The 22,856-nt window shown below is 39.3% G+C and overlaps 1 protein-coding gene across 3 annotated transcripts in view; it reads right to left on the bottom strand.

The window, feature by feature from the left end:
* Nucleotides 1-22,856, bottom strand: part of TDRD12 (tudor domain containing 12) — a 90,815-nt gene that overhangs the window by 15,992 nt on the left and 51,967 nt on the right. For all 3 annotated transcript variants that reach the window (XM_033413806.2, XM_033413807.2, XM_049703845.1), the window contains exons 12-22: nucleotides 21,895-21,955; nucleotides 21,449-21,556; nucleotides 19,115-19,300; nucleotides 17,116-17,275; nucleotides 16,507-16,634; nucleotides 14,646-14,837; nucleotides 14,274-14,402; nucleotides 13,393-13,510; nucleotides 12,645-12,784; nucleotides 12,291-12,511; nucleotides 9,691-9,790 (exon numbers count right to left, since the gene is read on the bottom strand). In XM_033413806.2, the coding sequence (XP_033269697.1) occupies nucleotides 9,691-9,790; nucleotides 12,291-12,511; nucleotides 12,645-12,784; nucleotides 13,393-13,510; nucleotides 14,274-14,402; nucleotides 14,646-14,837; nucleotides 16,507-16,634; nucleotides 17,116-17,275; nucleotides 19,115-19,300; nucleotides 21,449-21,556; nucleotides 21,895-21,955 (1,543 nt within the window). The remainder of the gene's footprint in view (nucleotides 1-9,690; nucleotides 9,791-12,290; nucleotides 12,512-12,644; nucleotides 12,785-13,392; nucleotides 13,511-14,273; nucleotides 14,403-14,645; nucleotides 14,838-16,506; nucleotides 16,635-17,115; nucleotides 17,276-19,114; nucleotides 19,301-21,448; nucleotides 21,557-21,894; nucleotides 21,956-22,856) is intronic.

Genomic DNA, 22,856 nt, shown 5'->3' with positions numbered 1-22,856 from the left:
CCACTCGTTCTCCTTGTATTGGCACCTTACAGTAGACGCTGGACTTCCTTCACTACAACCTGGTGTCAGTAGAGCGGCTTTATCATGCACACAGGCAAGTGGACCCAAGGTTGGTTTGGTATCAGACTCAACGCAATGCCAAGCAAAATCCCACCAGGATTCTAAGTATAATAGATATTGATAATCTGATTCTAAAATTTTATATGGACATGCGAAGTAACAGTCAAAAGGATATTGAAGAAGACAGGCAACGTTGGAAGACTTACCCACCAGTTTTCAAGATTATAAAGCTACAGTAATCAAGCCAGTGTGATACTGTATAAGGACAAAGAAACCAAGGAGCAGAATAAAGAATTCAGAAATCAGGACTTCCCTGGTGGTCTAGTGGTTAAGAATCTGCCTTCCAGTGCAGGGGACGCAGGTTCGATCCCTGGTCGGGGAACTAAGAACCCACGTGCAAGGGGGGCAACTAAGCCTGTGTACTCTAGAGCCTGCGTACCGCACCGAGAGCCCATGCACTGTAACAAAGAGCCCGCGTGCTGCAACTAAGACCTGACACAGCCAAATAAATAAATAAATAGTAAAAAAAAAAAAAAAAAAAAGAATTCAGAAATCACATATATGGTCTCCTAATTTTTGTCAAAGGTGTCAATATAATTTAGGGGGAAAAGAAGGTCTTTATACTAAATGATGCTGGAGTGACCAATTATCCAGAAGAAAAAATCTTGCCTCTTTTTAAAAAACTCTGCCACACACAAAAGTTAATTTGAGGTGGATCACAGAGCTAAATGTAAAACTATACAGCTTCTAGAATAAAAACACTGGGAAAAATCTTTGCAACCATATGGTAGGCAAAGATTTCTTATGGCATGAAAAGCACAAAATACAAAATAAAAAAGTAAAAAACAAAAAAGAAACAAAACAAACAAAAAAAAAAGTAAAAAACTAGGCTTCATCAAAATTAAAAACTTTTGCTTTTCCACTGGGAGAAAACATTTGCAATATATCTGACAAAGGATATCTAAAATATATAAAGAACTGTTAAAACTCAACAAGAAGGAAACCCAAATAAAAAATGGGCAAGAATTCTGAACAGAAAAGTTAACAAGAGAAGAGATACAAATGGCTAGTAAGCAGTGGAAAGATGTCTAAGATTCTTTATCACCAGGGTAACACAAATAAGATAACAGTGCAAATGCAACAGAGTGGCAAAAATTACAGACTGAGAATACCAAGTACTGATGAGAATGTGGATCAACTGGAATTCTTGCGTGCAGTGCTGGTCAGAATGCGAATGGTTCCACCTCTTTAGAAAACTGTTTGGCAGTTTCTTACAAACATACACTTACCATATGACTCAGCAATTCCACTCCTAGGTGTTACTCCAGAGAAAAGAACATGTACTGTCAAAGATGTAACACAAATGATCGAAGCAGCCAGAAACTGTCAACAACCCAAATGTCCATCAATTTGTGAACAGACAAACATACAGTGGAATCCTACACAGCAATAAAATAGAAAACAGGCGAATCGCAAAGATAATACACTGAGGAACAGAAATCAGACTCAAAAGACCACATACTGTACAATTCCATTAATATGAAATTCCAGTAAAAGACAAAACCATAGTGACAGAAAGCAGATCCCCTGGGAACCAGGGGTATGGGGGGTATGTAATTTAAAAACTCCCTGCAAACAAAAGTCCAGGACCAGATGGCTTCACTGGGAAATTCTACCAAACATACAAAGAACAACTATTACCAATCCTTCTCAAACTCTTCCAAAAGATTGAAGAGGAGGGAACACTCCCAAAGTCATTCTATGAAGCCACTATCACCCTGATACCAAAAGCAGACAAAGATAATACCACAAAATAAAATCACAGGCCAATATCTTTGATGAATATAGTTGCAAAAATTCTCAATCAAATATTAGCAAACTGAATCCAACAACACATAAAAAAGATCATACACCACGATCAAGTTGGATTCATCCCAGGGTCACAAGGATGGTTCAACATATGCAAATCAAAAAATGTGATACACTCCATCAACAAAAGTAAAGATAAAAACCACATGGTCATCTCAATAGATGTAGAAAAAGCATTTGATAAAATTCAACATCCATTCATGATAAAAACTCTTACTAAAGTGGGTATAGAGGGAACATATCTCAACATAATAAAAGCTATTTATGACACATCCACAGCCAACGTAACACTCAATGGTAAAAGCTGAAAGCCTTTCTTCCTGTTAAGATCTGGAATAAGACAAGTGTGCCCATTCCCACCACTTCTATTCAATGTAGTATTGGAAGTCCTAGCCACAGCAATCAGACAAGAGAAAGAAATAAAAGGCATCCAAACTGGAAGAGAAGAGGTGAAAGTATCATTATAGGCAGACGACATGATACTGTATATAGAAAACCCTGAAGACTCCACACAAAAACTACTAGAACTGATGAATGAACTCAGCAAGGTAGCAAGATACAAGATTAACATACAGAAATTTGTTGCATGTCTTTATGCTAACAATGAAATATCAGAAAGGGAAAGTAAAAAAAAAAAAAAAAAATCCCTTTTAAAAATAAAATACTTAGGAATCAACCTGACCAAGGATGTGAAAGACTTGTATGTTCAGAACTATAAAACACTGATAACGGAAATTGAAGATGATTCAATAGAAAGATATCCCATGCTCTTGGACTGGAAGAATTAATATTGTTAAAATGGCCATACTACCCAAAGCAATTCACACATTTAATGTGATCCCTATCAAATTATCCATGACATTTTTCACAGAACTAGAATAATCCTTAAATATATATGGAACCATAAAAGGCCCAGAATTTCCAAAGCAATCCTGAGGAAAAAGAACAAAACTGGAGGCATAACTCTCCCAGACTTCTGACAATACTACAAAGCTACAGTAATCAGAACAGTGTGATACTGGCACAAAAACAGACATATGGATCAATGGAACAGAATAGAGAGCCCAGAAATAAACCCACACACCTACAGTCAATTAATCTTCAACAAAGGAGGCAAGAATATACAATGGAGAAAAGACAGTCTCTTCAGCAAGTGGTGTTGGGAAAGTTGGACAGCTGCATGTAAATCAATGAAGTTAGAACACACCCTCACAACATAAACAAAAATAAACTCAAAATGGCTTAAAGACTTAAATATAAGGCATGACACCATAAAACTTCTAGAAGAGGACATAGGCAAAACATTCTCTGACATAAATCGTACCAATGTTTTCTTAGGTCAGTCTCTGAAGGCAACAGAAATAAAAGTAGAAGTACACAAATGGGACCTAATCAAGGTAATAAGCTTTTGCACAGCAAAGGAAACCATAAACAAAATGAAAAGACAACCTATGGAACAGAAGAAAATATTTGCAAATCATGTGACTGACAAGGGCTTAATTTCCAAAATATACAAACAGCTCATACAACTCTAAAACAAAAACAAATAACCCAATGAAAAAATGGGCAGAAGACCATTTCTCCAAAGAAGACACAGAGATGGCCAAAAGGCACATGAAAAGATGCTCAATGTCACTAAATATTAGAGAAATGCAAATCAAAACTACAATGAGGTACCACCTCACACCGGTCAGAATGGCCATCATTAAAAAGTTTACAAACAATAAATGCTGGAGAGGATGTGGAGAAAAGGGAATCCTCCTACACTGTTGGTGGGAATGTAAATTGGTGCAGACACTATGGAAAACAGCATGGAGGTTCCTTCACAAACTAAAAATAGAGCTAGCATATGATCCAGCAATTCCACTCCTGGGCATATATCCAGAGAAAACTCTAATTCCAAAAGATACATGCACCCCAATGTTCATAGCAGCACTATTTACAACAGTCAAGACATGGAAGCAACCTAAATGTCCATCAACAGATGCATGGATAAAGAAGATGCGGTAATATATACACAATGGAATATTACTCAGCCATAAAAAAGAATGAAATAATGCTATTTGCAGCAACACGGATGGACCTAGAGATGATCATACTGAGTGAAACAAGCCAGACAGAGAAAGACAAATACCATATGCTAGCACTTATACATGGAATCTAAAATACGACACAAATGACCTTATTTACGTAACAGAAACAGACTGACAGACACAGAAAACTTACGGTTGCCAAAGAGCAAAGGGGGTGGGGGAGGGATAAATTAGGAGTTTGAGATTAGCTGATACAAACTAATACATATAAAACAGATAAACAACAACAAGGTCCTACTGTATAGCACAGGGAACTATATTCAATATCCTGTAATAAACCATAATGGAAAAGAATATGAACAAGAATATATATATATATATATATATATATATATATATATAAATGTATGTATGTATCTGAATCAGTCTTGGCTGTACAACAGAAACTGACACTACATTGAAAATCAACTATACTTCAATAAAGTAAAAAAATAAATAAATTAAATAAAAAGGAAGGTCTTGGTTAGAGGGGTTCTTGGAAGGTGGCCACAGTGAGGTGTCATATTTTTTGACTCTCGCTGAATCCCCCACATAAAGACAGACAGAGCAGTGAGACAGCAAAGCCAAAGCCAGGGACATACTGCAACAAATCTTGAGAACGAAAAATGGAGCTGGAGGAATCAGGCTTCCTGACTTCAGACTATATTACAAAGCTACAGTAATCAAGACAGTATGGTACTGGCACAAAAACAGAAATATAGATCAATGGAACAGGATAGAAAGCCCAGAGATAAACCCACGCACATATGGTCACCTTATCTTTGACAAAGGAGGCAGAAATGTACAGTGGAGAAAGGACAGCCTATTCAATAAGTGGTGCTGGGAAAACTGGACAGCTACATGTAAAAGTATGAGATTAGATCACTCCCTAACACCATACACAAAAATAAGCTCAAAATGGATTAAAGACCTAAATGTAAGGCCAGAAACTATCCAACTCTTAGAGGAAAACATAGGCAGAACACTCTATGACATAAATCACAGCAAGGTCCTTTTTGACCCACCTCCTAGAGAAATGGAAATAAAAACAAAAGTAAACAAATGGGACCTAATGAAACTTAAAAGCTTTTGCACAGCAAAGGAAACCATAAAGAAGACAAAAAGACAACCCTCAGAATGGGAGAAAATATGTGCAAATGAAGCAACTGACAAAGGATTAATCTCCAAAATTTACAAGCAGCTCATGCAGCTTAATAACAAAAAAACAAACAACCCAATCCAAAAATGGGCAGAAGACCTAAATAGACATTTCTCCAAAGAAGATATACAGAGTGCCAACAAACACATGAAAGAATGCTCAACATCACTAATCATTAGAGAAATGCAAATCAAAACGACAATGAGATATCATCTCACACCAGTCAGAATGGCCATCATCAAAAAATCTAGAAACAATAAATGCTGGAGAGGGTGTGGAGAAAAGGGAACCCTCTTACACTGTTGGTGGGAATGTAAATTGATACAGCCACTGTGGAGAACAGTATGGAGGTTCCTTAAAAAGCTACAAATAGAACTACCATATGACCCAGCAATCCCACTACTGGGCATATACCCTGAGAAAACCATAATTCAAAAGGAGTCATGTACCAAAATGTTCATTGCAGCTCTATTTACAATAGCCCAGAGATGGAAACAACCTAAGTGTCCATCATCGGATGAATGGATAAAGAAGATGTGGCACATATATACAATGGAATATTACTCAGCCATAAAAAGAGACGAAATTGAGCTATTTGTAATGAGGTGGATAGACCTAGAGTCTGTCATACAGAGTGAAGTAAGTCAGAAAGAGAGAGACAAATACCGTATGCTAACACATATAAATGGAATTTAAGAAAAAAAAAAATGTCATGAAAAACCTAGGGGTGAAACAGGAATAAAGACACAGACTTACTAGAGAATGGACTTGAGGCTATGGGGAGGGGGAAGGGTAAACGGTGACAAAGCGATAAAGAGGCATGGACATATATACACTACCAAACGTAAGGTAGATAGCTAGTGGGAAGCAGCCGCATAGCACAGGGAGATCAGCTCGGTGCTTTGTGACCGCCTGGAGGGGTGGGATAGGGAGGGTGGGAGGGAGGGAGACGCAAGCGGGAAGAGATATGGGAACATATGTGTATATATAACTGATTCATTTTGTTGTGAAGCTGAAACTAACATACCATTGTAAAGCAATTATACTCCAATAAAGATGTTTAAAAAAAAAAAAAAAAAAAAAACGTAATTAACAAAACATCCCCATGGACCCCAAAATAAAAGCAGATGAGGATGATAACATAGGAGAAACTCCAGGTGACCCTGGGTTTGGCACTGACTCTTTGGATACAACAACAAAAGCACAGTCTGTGATAGAAAAAATTGGAAAGTTGGACTTCATTAAAATTAAAAACTTCTGCTGTCCAAATGGCACTATAATCATCTTTTAGTATCCACGGAGGATTGGTTCCAGGACCCCCTGTGAATACCAAAATTATTGGATGCTTAAGTCCCTTACATAAAATGGTGTAAGAATTTGCATATAACCTAAGGACAGCCTAAGGATATACTTTAAATCATCTCTAGATTATTCATAATACCTAATACAATGTAAATGCTATGTAAATAATTGTAAATACAATGTAAATGCTATGTAAATAGTTGTAAATACAATGTAAATGCTATGTAAATAGTTGCTGGACCACTGCAAATTCAAGTCTTGCTTGCCAAATATTTTAGATTTGAGGTTGGTTGAATCTACGGATAACAAGAGATGACTATATAAAGAAAATGAAAAGACAAGCCAATGGCTGGGAGAAAATTTTTACAAAACACATATCTGATAAGACTGGGATCCAAAATATACAAAGAACGCTTAAAACTCAATAATAAGAGAACAAACAACTCAATTAAAAAATGGGCAAAAAACCTGAACATATTATCTCACAGCTATTTCAGCAAAGAAGATTACAGCTGATAAATAAGCATATGAAAAGGTGCTCAACATCACGTCATCAGGGAATTGCAAATTAAGACAATGAGATACCACTACACACCTGACTGAATGGCTAAGATCTAAAACACTGACAACGTCAAACACTGGCAAGGATGTGGAACAACAAGAAGTCTCATTCATTCATTGCTGGTAAGAATGTAAAATGGTATAGTCACTTCAGAAACCAGTTTTGTAGTTTCTTACAAAGCAAAACATAGTCTTACTATATACATAATCACACACAACAGTCACACTCTTTGGTATTTACCCAAATGAGTTGAAAACTTCTGTCTACACAAAAACCTGCACTTGAATATTTATCCTAGCATTATTCATAATTGCCAAAAATTGGAAGCAACCAAGATGTCCTTCAATAGGTGAATGGATAAACAAACTGTAGTATATTCAGCCATAAAAAGAAACGGTTAAGCCACAAAAAGGCATGGAAGAATCTTAAATGCAAACTGCTAAATCAAAGAAGCCAGTTCAAAAAACCTACACCCTGTATGACTGCAACTATATCACATTTGAAAAAGGCAAAACTACAGAGACGGTAAAAAGATCGGTGACTGCTAGGAATTCTGGGGAAGAGGTAAAGGGATGGACAGGTGGAGTGCACAGGGGACCTTCAGGGCAGTGAAAGTGTTGTGTGATACTGTAACGGTGGATATGTGTCATCACACACTTGGCAAAGTCCATAGAACGTACACTGCAAGGAGTGAACCTTAACTTAAACTGTAGGCTTTAGTTAATAATAATTATCAATATTGGCTCATCTATTATCACACATGTACCACAATAATGAAAGATGCTAATAATAGGGGAAACTGTTGGGGGCGCCGGGGGAGAGTACAGGGGAACTCTGTATTTTCTGCTCAGTTTTTCTGTAAAACTAAAACTGCTCAAAAAAATAAAATCTATTAATTTAGATAACAACAACAAAAATAGCAGATGAGTAAAAACCACCCACATCACAAGACCTGCGTGGTATCACTGTGTGTGCAGGAAGCAGCACTGGGAGGTATGAGCTCGTCTGAAAGACTAGCAACAGGAGGATTCCACAAGAGGCAGCAGGTGTTCATTGAAAACACGGTGGGCCTGGGTGACAAGGGCAGCTGCACTGGAAGGCTTTCCTGCATTCTGATAGTGGGTGAAGGCTGGGCCCCTGTGAAATCTCCAAACTGTCCACCCAGGGACAAGAGAGATGAAGGAAGAGAAAGGCCAGATGTACCTGGGTGAGGGGCACAGAGCCAGGGCATCTCAGAAATCTCAGAAACTGTGTTCTCATTTTTTTTTTTTTTTTTTAACCAGACATGGAAACAACAGAAATGGAAACTCTGTGAAATTAGAAAAGCTATCCTGACCCACACCTCCTCCTCAAATTTAAGGAAAAGGAATTTTACCGAAAAATGAGCAACAGCAAAGTATCAAGGTCAAATCCCATATTAAGTTACAATAATAAAAAAGAGAATAAGAAGCAGAATAACAGTCCCTAGAGACAATGAAGGCCACCAGAAAAATGTATCCACAAAACAGATGAAAACTGTACTCCAATTTCAAAACTAGCTGCCTTTTAGCTTATTAAGAAAGTGACACATGATATAAAAGAACCACATAAGTCAGAATTTTAAAATGTAGAAATGAGGTGATAGAACTTGGGAAGAATCAGAATTTAAAGACAAAAATCATTTCATCAATGAAAACTGTATGGGGTTGAATGGTAATCCGTGCCTCCTGCCACGCCCCCAAAGAAAACTGTCTCTGTGCTAACTCCCACGATCTGTGACTGTGACCTTATTTGGAAAAAAGGTGTTTGCAGATGTAATTAAGTATCTCTGGGTGAGGAGATCACTGTGGATTATGGGCGTGGGCCCTTTATCCATTGACACGTGTGCTTTGTAAGAGGCACAGAGAGAAGAGGAGAGGGTGATGTGAAGATGAGGCAGAGACTGGAGGGATGTGGCCACGAGGTGAGGACAGGCCAGGGCACGCCTGGAGTCAACAGCAGCTGGAAGAAGCAGGAAAGGGAGTCTTCAGACGGAGCACAGCCTGCTGACACCTTGGTTTCAAACTCTGGCTTCCAGGACTGTGAGAGAATAAACTTGTGCGGTTTTAAGGCACCCAGTTCATGGTATTTGTACAACAGCCCCAGGAAACGAGTACAGCATAGCCACACAAGGAGGAGCACAAGCATGAATGAACATAACAGATTCGCCCTAAGGGAAAGGGAAGGTGAAGGCAGAACACTCAAACTCAAAAAGAAAGGAAGAAATAATAAATAAATAAAAAAAAAAGATTCACAAGAAAGTGACAACTCAACTCAGCAATTCTATCTGTATCTCAGAATATTCCCCAAAGGAATAATCATGGATGATCTGAAAAGGTTCGTGTAATCATCACATTATTTTTAATAGTCCCCAAAGGGAAACAACTTTCTTTCTAAAAAGATAACTAAGAAATCCCTAAATTTAAGTGGTTTATCTATCTTCCAATTTGATCTTGGTTTTATGAACGAACTGGCACCTTGAAATAAGGCACCGTATAAGAACCCTTAAAATAAGTGCCTACTGTCAGATTAACGGTGGTAATTAGTACTGTCATAATTGCCTTCTATTAAATTCTACCTCTTAAAGAATGAAAGTTGTTCATTAAAATGACCATTAATCATTCGACAAGTTCTTTAATAGGACTTACTTTTATGTATCCAAACACTGGTAGAGTTTGGTTGGATAACTTCCTTGGCATGTCTACTTCTGGATTAACATGGTGTCGATCAGGACAGATCCTTTTGTCTCTGAAAAAAAGGAACAGGATTTTAAAACCAGGAAAAAAAAAATAACAATTTTCAACATGAATTTTAAAGTATTCACCGGGAAAATTAATCTAGAATCGAAATCAGAGAACTTGTATTCCAAACGCTGTAAAGTTAAGTAACCAAATGCTGTAAAGCTAATTAGATCCCTCAGATGACACTAACGGTATGTAAATAAGTGGAAAGGATCCTAAAGTTTAACTGGCACTAAGTAAACTCAAAGGACAGAGTTACTGCATTACTTCTCCAGACAGTCTTAAATGCAGTACGTAAATGAACAAAATATACTTCCAAAATAAAGACTCTGAATCAGAAACACATCACTATAACCCACAACAGGGGCCAATGAACCTCTAAACCAGGAGCCATTCCGTAACCCAAACTGAGAAATAGTTAAAGCTTCAGTTTTAAAATTCAATATTTTATTTAAAGGCATAATGGAAATTGCTGCTAATAACCTGGATAATGTACATAATTCAAAGAAGTTAATTTCAACAGTTATCTTAAAATTAAATTCAATCCAGTGGATATCTAACAGACATCTACTACTCAGTCCCAGAGATCCACTGATCAAGTATTGGCATCGTGTCTGGATCCCTGACTCAGGGATCTCCTGACTGTTAAGATATATCCAAGTTCTCCAAATTGATTCATATAATCAATGCAGTTATCAAAATTCCAGCAACGTTTTTGAAGAAACTGACAACCCTTTCTAAAATAAACATGGAGATGCATTAGACTTAAAATGCCAAAAAAACCTTGAAGAAGAGCAAAGTTGGAGGACTTAAATACCATTTCCCAAGACCCACTATAAGCTACAGTACTTAAAAAAGTGTAGTACTGGTGTAAGAATAGACAAATAGACCAATGTAACAGAGAGAGTCCACAAATGGATCACATGTACTATCGTCTGGGTTATGTCAAAGGCACCAACTCAGTGAGAACACAACAGTGTTTTAAATAAAGAATGCTGGAGCAAGAGATTATCCATACAGAAAAAAGTAAACCTTGCCCCATATCAAACACTATACACAAAAATTAATTCAATATAGATTATATGCCTAAATGTGAAAGCTAAATCTATAAAACTTCTAGAAGAAAATATAGAAGAATGTCTTCATGATCTAGAGATAGGCAATTTATTTCTTATATTAAAACACAATAAAACAGTAACCATAAAACATTTCATCAAAATTAAAAATGTCTGTCCATTGAAAGACTCTTAAAAGAGTGAAAAGGCAAGCCACAGACTGGGAGAAGTTTCTCAAAGCATATATGCATATCTCTGACAAAGCAGTTGTATCAAGAATAAACAAATTACTCCTATAAACCAATAAATACCCCATTTTAAAAATGGGCAAAAGACCTGAACAGGCATTTCACAAAAAAGGATGTCCAATGTCCTACAATCATGTTGAAAAGCCATTCAACATCATGAATTCTTAGGGAAATGCAAATTAAAATAACAATGGTTTTCCCCTACACCCCCATGAATACTAAGTGTTGGTGAGGATACAGAGCAACCCAAACTCCCTCACACACACCTGGTGGGATCACAAGATGACCAACCACTCTGGCAAAGTTAAACACAAGTCTACCCCATGACCCAGCAATACCACTCCAGAGTATAATATATACCCAAGAGAAACGGGTGCATAGTTCCAGAAAAGGACACGTACAAGAGTGTTCATGGAAGCTTCATACATAATACAACTCACAGGCCCGTCAAGAGTAGAATGGATATGTACATCATGATATATTCATATAACAGAATTTTAAAAAGTATTTATTTATTTATCTTGCTGCGTCAGGTCTTAATCGCAGCACACGGGATCATCGTTGCGGTACTTGGGATCTTTTGTTGTGGTGCGCGGGCTCTTCATTGTGGCACGCGGGCTTCTCTCTAGTTGTGGCGTGCGGGTTTTCTCTCTCTAGTTGTGGCGCGGGTTCCAGAGCGTGTGGACTCTGTAGCAGTTTGTGGCACGCGGGCTCTCTAGTTGAGGTGCGTGAGCTCAGTAGTTGTGGCACATGGGCTTAGTTGCCCTGTGGGATGTGGGATGCTAGCTCCCCGACCAGGGATCGAGCCTCCGTCCCCTGCATTGGAAGGTGGATTCTTTACCACTGGACCACCAGGGAAGTCCCCACACAATGGAATTCTAAGCCACAAAGTAAATAAATAAATAAAATACCAATACATGCAACAACACGGATGAATGCCACAGACAGTATTGATAGATGGAGCACACTACAATTCCATGTATATAAAATTCTAAAACAAGCAAAGTTAGTCAGTGCTGGTAGAGTGAGGGTGGTTACTTCAAATTGGGAAGGAACAGGAGGGGACCTTGCAGGGGCTCCCTCAGAGCTGGGCCGTAGCTCACATGGGCTGCATATGCATATGACAATCATCAAGCTGTAAACTTATCATCTGTGCAGTTTACTGTATGCTACATGTCAGTTATGAAAAAGATGACTGGCTTACTTGCAAAAACCAAAAGCCTTAAGATACGGACAAAGAGGCCTTCTGGCTTTTTTATCTTCTTTGGCTTCCAGAACCCCTGCAGTAAACTCGTAGAGCTCTGAAGGAATCTTGGTATCTGCTCGCTCCAAGTAGCGCAGGACGCCAACTGCATGGCAGGCATTTCTCTCCGTCAGCAGCAACACAGATTTGGTTTTTTTCTCTCTCTGTTCTGCAGGAGAACCCTTAAAATTGGGGGTGAATAAAGGAAGCAGATCATCCGTACCGGTCTAAATGATAAAACTTTCCGGACTCTGCATTTGTCATTATGTGGAAAACGCCAGTGAAACATTAAGTGATAATATAAATTAATCAAACCTGTTCAGTTAAACTCTGAAAATGATCAGACATGCAATACAGGCGTCCACCAAAAATTTTCGGCGAGGAAGGAAAGCTGAAGTGAATCACACACGTGGCATCGGTGATGGCCAAGAGTGGTGTGCAATCATCTGTTAAGGCTGGAGAAAAGGATTCGGACAATTTCAAATGAAGCTGGAATTTTACTGCACATACTTTACAGAACAATTCCAGGAACCATACTTCAAAACATTTCTTTACTGCATTTTACTTTTCAGATGCAAAGAAACTCCCTTCCCATTTCTCTTCCCAAAATGTCAAAGCCCACTAATTAATAAATTCCAGAGAAAAGTGGTCTCCTTTTTAACTCGAAAAATGCCTCTATTACAAATCTTGGCTGCCCATATGGTTTTCACTTACTTTATACGTTTTGACTTTTATATTTCCAATATTAAATTTAACAATCATTTACGACAAGCTTCATCACAGGCATATACATACGACAGTGATCCTTGAGCTGGAACTGCAGGGAGCACGGCTAGCCCAAGGGCCGCTCGCTGCCTACTAACCTGAGACACTTGGATTCCACCTCAGTATCAAAATCATAGTCAAGGTTAATTTTCACTTTGAAATTCACATTACTAATACATTCTCAATAAATCTGGGAAATGATGAGAAATTTGGAGGAGGTAAATAAATTAATGAATTGAAGACATGATTCCTATTAGCTCAGCCTTCTCTAAATACAAGTAGAAATTAAAATACTTACCTAATACAATGTGAGAACCAGAACTTAACTTCTTCTTCCACTGTTCTGAAACACTTTTTAAATTAAAAATCATTTCTTTATGCATTTTCAAACAAAATACGGAGCTGCTTTCTACTACCTAAAGATGAAACCAAAGGGGCCAGTTCACAGTCAGGAACATAAGCTTGAAGATAATTTTTCATCAATAATTATCGATACAAATCATTTAAAATTATCTGTGAGGGTCTCACCTCACTGATCCACTAATTCTAAGAATGAAATGGTTGTAAATTTAAAGAAATATATTTTCAAAACTCTATGGTTTATATCTAAAAACTTGCTCCAGTGAAACAAACATTATTTTGCTAAAACTATTTTCCTTCCTTTTGAAATAACGTGTACATACGTATATGTGCGTATATATATACTTGTGTGCATGTATACTTACCTACACAGATTATCTGTAGAGATATGTATACGTATACATGAAACATGGTACTATTGTCAAGAGGGTACTGTTGTTTTTCACTATACCTGCTAGTTCATCTTTGCTAAAGGTCGGTGCACTACTGATTCTTCTGTATTTGGCCTCATTTCTACACTTTAGCATTAATTTATATACAATTAGATTAAATAAATCTTTAGCCAATTGGCTAAATGATGATATACTTTAGCATTATCGTCTCTATTGTCTTAAATAGAGGGTTCAGAAGATGTTGGCACTTTTTCATGAACCAGATCCTTTTCATGCTCTGCCAGGTCCCCCTTGTGGACCGCTGGCTTCCATGGGAAGGCGATTTCCCTGTCAAATACGTAACTACTCCAAGTAATTCTCGGGTGACTCAAGATTCAACCACAGTCTAAACAAGCAGTAAGAACGTTTCATGTGTGGAAGGGCTCACCTTACACACTATTTCTGTTTCAGCTACAGAACCGGTGAAGATCAAGGTCTTTTGTGCCTGACTTGGAACGAAATCAAGAGTCTGGAGTAAAGTGGAGGTCTTTTCACATTCCAGGCAAAGACGTACTACCTGGTAATGAAATGCAGAAACAGTGGGATTTTTAAAAAATATTCAAGGTGCTCCAGTTTTACTTTTTATGGCAAAGTCATAATTTTAATAGGAAAGAAGGTATAGAAAAGCAATATAAATTTAAATACACAATTACAGATTGTATATGAAATTAATACTGTAATCTTTTAATATTAAGCCATGAATAAAGGTTACTTGCTTGGGCTCACCAACCCCCCACCACACACACCCAGGACTCTTTACCTGTTGGACACTGCCACAGAGGGCAGCCTCCTCCATGGCTGTGATCACAATGTAGGGGTCGTTCATGAACTCTTTGATTAACTGCTCTATATGTCTGTTCCAATGAACTCCAACTGCGACAATCTGATGTGGGGCAGATTCCCTTTCTTCAACTTCAATAATTTTTTTAAAGTTATCTAATATAGGAAACATCTAAAAAATCAGCATAATTAATTTCACTTTTATTTCAAAAGAAACTAATAATTAGTTTGACAGAACATAAAATGTAAGGAATGTATATTTTCTGTTCTCAGAGTGGGAAAGGTCTTTAAACATGAAAGTAAAAGAAAAAACTAAAAAGGAAAAATGTTTATGTATAGACAAAATTAAAACAAACATCTAGGTAAATACCGGCAACACAGGTAACAAAGGATGAACAGCCTTACATAAAAACTTCTACAAACTAGTTAGAAAAAGACGATCCCAGTGAAAGAAAACAAGCGAAGGAAATGAACAAGCAGCTCCTAGAAGAATGGGTACAAATGGCCAGTATGAATTAATGCTCAATTTAACAAAGTAATCAAGGAAATACAGATTAAGCAAATCAGATGCCACGTGTAACAATCAGCCTAGAAAAGAAAGCTGGACGAGGGCCTCCTACTGCCAGGGGTGCAGGCAGTGTGGCGTGGAGGCACACTGCCAGAGGGAGTGCAAACCCATCTACACTTTCAGAGTGCCACTGAACAAGGCAGTGTTCCAGATACTAGCTTTGCAAATAAGAACTGAGGCAGTCAGTAAGTCACAAAGCCTGGGCTTGACCTTGGGGCCACTGCTGCTCCCAAAGGAATGCTCCTGACCTTCATGCTACACTGCTTCCAACAACTGCCTTTTAAGAATTCATAGCCTTTGATCCATTAATCCCCTTCCTAGGAATTTATCCTAAGAAAACACGTGCCAAAAGATGTTTCTTCAGCTACACACATACACACAAATGATGCTAAATGTCCATATATAAGACAATCAGAAAATAAATTATGTTATGTCCACAGGGTTCAATACCACATGGCCAGTAACAATCATTCTAGAGAACAGTTAGTAGCAATACTCACAATGCCGTTCACTGAAATGCAAGTTACAAACTAATACATAAAATAAGGTAGCAGTAACAGTCATGCTAGAGAACAGTTAGTAGCAATACTCACAATGCTGTTCACTGAAATGCAAGTTACAAACTAATACATAAAATAAGGTAACAGTAACAATCATGCTAGAGAACAGTTAGTAGCAATACTCACAATGCTGTTCACTGAAATGCAAGTTACAAACCAATACATAAAATAAGGTAACAGTAACAATCATGCTAGAGAACAGTTGGTAGCAATACTCACAATGCTGTTCACTGAAATGCAAGTTACAAACTAATACATAAAATAAGGTCCTGATATTATTAATTATATGTATCAATAGACACAGGAATTACAAAAAGAAAAGAAATACTCTAAAACAGTAACAGTGGTTACGTAACCTCTGAGCATAAGATTATGGATGTTGGGGTTTTTCAAGGGTTCTTCTCTATTTCTCAAATTTTCTAAAATAAAAGTATTGCTTACATAACCAGAAAAATACTGATTTTAGAAAATGTCCCTGGGAAAGAAATTTTGCTCTTCAAAGAGAACTTTAACATTGGGTAGGAAATTCAGATAAATGTTCTCTCCTCTTAATTATAGCAGTTAAAGGGAAACATTTTTTAGATTAACCAGCTTCTTCCCAACTAGACACGTTTCCTGACTCCTAAAAGACTTTAATTTTACATATATATATATATAAAACATATATATATATTTCTGAGTAGTAATGACATCTAAATAAATGGCATACTTACTTGTTCATTAGCTTCAGAGAATAATATTTCCACCTCATCCAAAATCAGATGACAGAGTCTAAGAAATAACAAGCTTTGATATTTGAGAAGTCTCAGGAGGCTATGTGGTGTTGTAACAATTACATTGCCTACATTTTAAAAGAAAACACAGTTAACGCCTTAGATTTTCCACAGGTTTTTCTAATGTTTCCTTTGCTAAGATTCCACATACTTTCTAGAAATGCCTTTCAATGAAATAAACCCTGTGTTTCTTACTCAGGTGGGTGTGAGAAGAGGCCTGCCCAGGCTGCCCCTGTACTGTCTGACTAAATACCTGCGTTCCCACCAGGTTCTGAGCTCCTGAAAGGCAGGGGGTGGTTTTAGTCAACAGCTAATAAACAGTAAGTGTTTGATAACTAGTTGATACATGAATGAAAAGACTTAGTTTTCTCAGTAAAACAGATGTAAGCCAAGAGTAAACCTTCACCACCAACACTGATCGGTAACTGACAAGTGACGTCTGGCTGATCACCACACAAGCCCCGGGTCAGCGCTGGCTCCCAGGCCTGCCTGAGCAGGCTTCCACTGTGTTCTCTAGGGAAAACCAGATAGCTTGGAAAGGATGCTTACACCCACTTGGAAGCTTCATATTTTTGGCTTCATCTTTGTGGAGTCCGACTGTTAATACCACAGGATGAACAACAGGCCTGGAGGACACGCTATAGTCTCCCAATAATTCAAAAACTAATTGGGCCTTTTTCCACCCAGGGCACACGATGACTGCCAGAGGCTGCAAAGACAAATAAATTCACGTAATTTTGGACAAAGGTTAAGAATCAAAGACATGCAGAACATCTCCCTGTACACAGTAAGCACTGTAAGTTTTTGCTATCATCACTGTCATGCAGGTCAGAAAAGTCAAAATATAATTTCACTAGAATGGATTCAGACACACTGACTCAGATTCTGCTGGGGCTTAAACTATGCACAAGTATTAAATCATTTAGTCCTTAAAGTCCCCTTACAGGGTGAGACCTATTACTACCTCATTTCACAGATGAGGAGCCTAAGGGACAGAAAGGTGAAGTTTGTTGCCCAAGGCTGCACAGCTAATATTCAGAAGAAGCAGGCAATCTGGCTCCAGACCTCCTGCTGCTAAGCACAAGGATGAACTGCCTCCTGAAAGGGGCCCTGAAAAAGGTTAACGTCACTTCCTTAGGAGGTTAAGTTCCCTACTGCACCATCTGACCCCTGCCCTCTACTATCCCGCGACATCTCTCGACATCTGCCTGCCAAACACCTTCCTGGACACATGCCCTCAATTAACTGAAGACAAGAATGAGTCTCCTCTTTTTTTTACGCAGACGCAGGCAAGCGCCTGCTTCCAGGGCTCACGCCTAAATGCAGACTGACCCTGGAGATGCGGAAAAAGCAGAGTGGACACAAGGGTCAGACCTGGACATTCCTTTCTGGCCCGGCCAGGGGTCTATCTCAACACAAGCTGCATCTCATCAGTGGGCTCAGCTGCTACCTGACTGAGTGATACAAATGTATCCATTTAATATTATTAAGTCAATACATCGTAACATAGCCAACACAGATTTCCAAAGAGAACTCGTTAAACTACATGGCATAATCAGAAAAATAAACTAGTATCTTTCCTAAGATGAAATTCGAATTGTCTCTTGCACTGCTATTTTTCACCTTATAACGAGCGATGGAACCATCTGTAGTGTATCTTGGGAGAAGATCTGAGACGGGTCTCATACACATCAATTCACCTAACAGCCAAAACCCCAGCAAAGCAGATGTCACTCACTCACCATCATTTGACCCTCACATCCAATTTCTTTCCTTTCCATCATCCTTCTCAGCTATTAACTGATTCTTATGAGTGGGAAAAATAAAGTGGGATTATAAAACAGTGTGGGGTTCTGTGAAGATAATTTAAAGAAGAGGGACAAGATGACAGAAATCCTAAATTCAAGTCCCACTTCTTGTCACACCTGTCAGCAGGTAAGAACTTTTACCAGTAACTTTTCATGAGCTTAATTTTCTCATCTATAAAATAGTGAAAACAATACACGGCATGACCATCTCAAGGGTTTGCCATGATAATTACGTGAATCGAATCAGTTAGATGATTCTATAAACTGTACAGTCATCACTAAAAGCCAGGACTCTCCCAACTCAGCCGATGGCTCACAACTAGGGGTTCTCGGTAAGAATCAGTGTGAGAGAATCAGTGACTGTGTTGAGAAAAGAGTTTCTCATAGGACGGTCTCTGTTCTGCCAGTTTTTTTGTTTTTGTTTTTGCTTTTTGGTTCTTTTTTGCGGTACGCGGGCCTCTCACTGTTGTGGCCTCTCCCGCTGCGGACCACAGGCGCCGGACGCGCAGGCTCAGCGGCCATGGCTCACGGGCCCAGCCGCTCCGCGGCATGTGGGATCTTCCCGGACCGGGGCACGAACCCGTGTCCCCTGCATCGGCAGGCAGACTCTCAACCACTGCGCCACCAGGGAAGCCCCCTGCCAGTTTTAATGTAACTTAAACTTTACCAAAGGTTAGGTGTCAAATTTAAAATAAATATTTAATCCATTTTGTTGTTAAACAAAAATGTCTTCAACTTACTCCATTTCTACTTGGTAATGACTTGTAGCAGCCCCCTGTTTGCAAAATCGTAAGCAGTGGTGGAAGGTACAACAAAGGGTCATTTCCACAATGAGAAATGACCACCATGTCACAGCCACGTGCTATGGGAGGCCAAGAGTAAGATTCAGTGTGGCTGGGGCCCGGAAACTTATTTCTTTGAAGAGCCTACAAAACATCAACAACAACCAAAACAACAATAAAACCCAGAAAACTACTAAACTTCTCATTGCTCACTTTACCCCAGTAACGAGTATACATTGCTTAATCTGGTATTATCCAAGACCTAACTTAATAAGTCCCCCCTGAATCTTTTCCAGCAACAAACTCCTGCTCAAAAGACTCTTGCTTTTCTGGGCTCCCAACTGAAAGGATCCAATAGGCAGTCTGCTGAAGCACGAGGTGCTTAACATTTCACCACAGCAAAGACGTGGCTTCTCTTCCTCCTGATAAACTGCTGGTGCATCAGCTCCACTTAGAAAGTTTTTTAATAACTTGCCTTTGTTTGCTTATTTTTCTATGTAATTCGCTGTCATCAAAACCTCCCAAATGTTCCACAGAGGAGGGTTCTCCAGCCACACTGATGAGATCTGCCAACAGGCTGAACTCATCAGCACCGTCCTCTCTCTGAAGGTCTCATCCCCCGGCCCTGAACCCCAGCTGCACTCGGGACTGGGATTCCCCTGCAACATCACCCTTTTTGCTGAAACTTTCTCGGTTGAATTACTTGGTTTGGTGGAGAACAAATTTCGGTAGCTTCTCGACAAAGGGTACAGGGGAAGGCAATCTGAGATTCTGCACGTGTGAAAATGTCTTCATTCTATCCTTACACTTCAGTAATGGTTTGAGTACAGACCTCTAGGCTGGAAATAACTTTTCACGAGAATTGTGGAGTCACTGCTCCTCTGGTGAACTGTGGGAAAGTCTGAAGTCATTCTGATTCCTGACTCCGCCGTGGGATGGGTTTCTTCTCTCTGGAAGCTTTCATGATCTCTGAATCCCTCCAGTTCAGATGCTTCGTAGCAACGTGTCTACGCTCCTGCTCCTCGGTTGTGCTGGGTCTCCGGTCGGCAAACCCTCTTAATTTAGAAAGTCATATCCATTAAGTAAGGAAAGTGTCCATGTGTTATTCTCAGAATTTTCGGTCCTCTGCCGTCATTCTTTCTAGAAATCCCACTCAGATACGAGACCTCAAATTGACCCTCAAATTCTCTTTTCCCCCCCATTTCCATCTCTTTGTCTTTGTGTTCTACTTTCTGATTGTTAACTTCTATCTTACCTCTCGTATCTACTGTTTTTTTATTTCCATAGCATTTTTAATTTCTAAGAGCCCTTTTTATCTGACTGTTCCTTTTGTTTTTAGTAGCACCCTATTATTGTTAAATCCAAGCAATATCTTCTCTTATCTCTGAGGATATCTATTTTCTAATGTTTTCTTCCACTCCTTACATTGTTTGTTTCTTTCAGAGTTTGTTTTGGTCTTTTTTTTTTTTCCCTAGGTAAGGCTTTCTTCCAATGTCGAAGGATCCCTGATGTCTGCTCACATCGAGGACACTGAAAGCTGACTATATCCGCAGGCAGGGCAGAGCTCATCACCATGTGAGCGTCACATCACTGCAAGGAGACAGGCAGCGAGCATGCATTTTTACTGAGAGGATTCGAAAACAGCATCACCGCAAGGTCATTCTCTAGGGCCACTCGGTTTCTCCAAACAGAGCCTCCAATCTCCTTCCTGAGAAACTGGCTGAAGATGTTCAGGAAACAAGGCAGGGAGTTCACTGCCCTCCCCGTGTCACTCCTTCCTCAGGCGGTCAGCCATCCTGGCTGCTTCTTTTCCATCTTCCAAAAGCCTGTAGAAATCTCTTGTCCAATAAAGGCTCCGCTCTCATTCTATTCATCCTTGTAGTATTTTTGTTTTTACTTTTTTTCAATATCAAGAGGGAAGTAGATAAAGATTTATGATCTAAACTGATGATCTAAGTGAAACCACAGGTCTATAACGCAATTCTGAAAAGAATACCAAGAAGTACATTCTAACTGCCCTGACTACCTGTGCCCCTTCTAAGCCCCTTTTCAGAGGCGCATTTGAAAACTTATTTCAGAAAAGCACTTAGGTTTCTCCACAAAAGAATTATTCACTTATAAGAAGTTAACCTCGACTTTAAGAATAAATGAGAAATTAATAATAAAATCTTAAAAGAAAATTTCAAAAGCAAAGAAATTATATAAATGCAAACTTAAAACTGTTTTATTAAAAATCTTTCTATGTTAGGGCAGGTCAGTCCTCCTTCACAAGCCTGGTCTGAGCCCCGTCACCTTTTTCAGGTCTGCCGAGAGTGGCGCCGTGTTGATGGACAAGCAGGGCTCGACCCTGGTCCGCAGAACGACCAAGGGCAGCCGGGAGCCTGACTTCAGCTTCTGCAACTAAGAACACAGATGTCAGATGGCTCTGCCCTGTGGTGTTAGCACAGAATACCAAGAACTTTATGGAAATAAAGAAGATATAAGAGTTTGGTTTCCATGTAAAACCCTAAGTTTATACGCTTATAAAAACCCACCAAAATTACCAAAATAAAAGGAAGATTATCCATTACCCAAAAGAGCCACGTCTCTAAAGCAATAATTCATTAGATAATTTCTAAAAGGGTATCTTCAGGTGAAGTCCTCCATGCAAGGAGTTTCTCTTCATATCTCAAATCTTGAGGGAGGAAGGGGAAGGATTTAAAGAGTAAACAGCTTTCTCTTGCGGGTGTTTGCCATACCTGCTGCAGATCAGAGATTCCATCGGCTCTCAAATGATCAGGATTTAGAAACTGCAATAATCTGTAAAATAAAAGGATAATTTGAAGAAGGAGGGAGTGTTTATATTTCTTCAGTTGAGCTACTATTCTAATTCTTCGATAGAGGTAAAATGAACTCTGCCTCCCAAGGCATGGCTATGACATTCCTGCTTGTTCTGTTCTGCCTTGTCTATTGCTACGTAAGGGGCCATGGGGGTCTTGCCAGTCTCATGCTTGCCCCCTCTCCCTCCCCCACTGGGCCCTGCTCTGTGGACACAGCACTGCCAATCCCAGGACCACTTGCTCCGGACATGGAGAAAGACTGCATGATCACTAGGTCATCTCATGTTTCTTCTAAGAAACCCACTGCCTCCTTCCTTTTTTTGCTGTTCAATCTTTAATCACTTCAAGGTTCCCTGGAACCCACCACAGACTGATAGAATAACTGAGGTCATTTCACCAGTGGGTTCTAAGTAAAGGGCACGTAGCTAAAAGAAACGAGTTGCATGGATAACCAAGGTCTTTGGTTCCAAGGAAAATAACCTGCTGTAGCACCACAACTTTCAGGTATTAGGTGGAGGGATGCCTGGGTAAGAGGATGTCAACTCTGGTACATTAACAGCCACCCCCAGATCCACGGGCTCCATGGCGGCCTTCAGAGCCCTCGGCCCTGGACACGGTGAGGACCTCCTGCTGGGCAAGGGGACATCACAGGGCCACAGAGTGGCCTCTGGGAAGTCGGGGCAGCAAAATGGCTGTAGGGTCAACACCCTCTCCCCAGTCATCTCAGGCCAGTTAGTGGAGGCAGTACAACCTACCCACTTCTGAACTGTCTCAAACACTTTGTCGCTCTGGTGGTTTGAGAGCAGCCACAGTTACTTGGAACGGAAGAGCGTTTTTAAGCTACTAGGGTAAGAAATCATAAAAATTGGTAGGAAAATATT

Source organism: Orcinus orca, chromosome 20 (assembly GCF_937001465.1).
Source record: "Orcinus orca chromosome 20, mOrcOrc1.1, whole genome shotgun sequence".
NCBI classification, from domain to species: Eukaryota; Metazoa; Chordata; class Mammalia; order Artiodactyla; family Delphinidae; genus Orcinus; species Orcinus orca.
The sequence above is the reverse complement of the archived record's forward strand: the minus strand, read 5'-3'. Positions and strand labels throughout refer to the sequence as shown.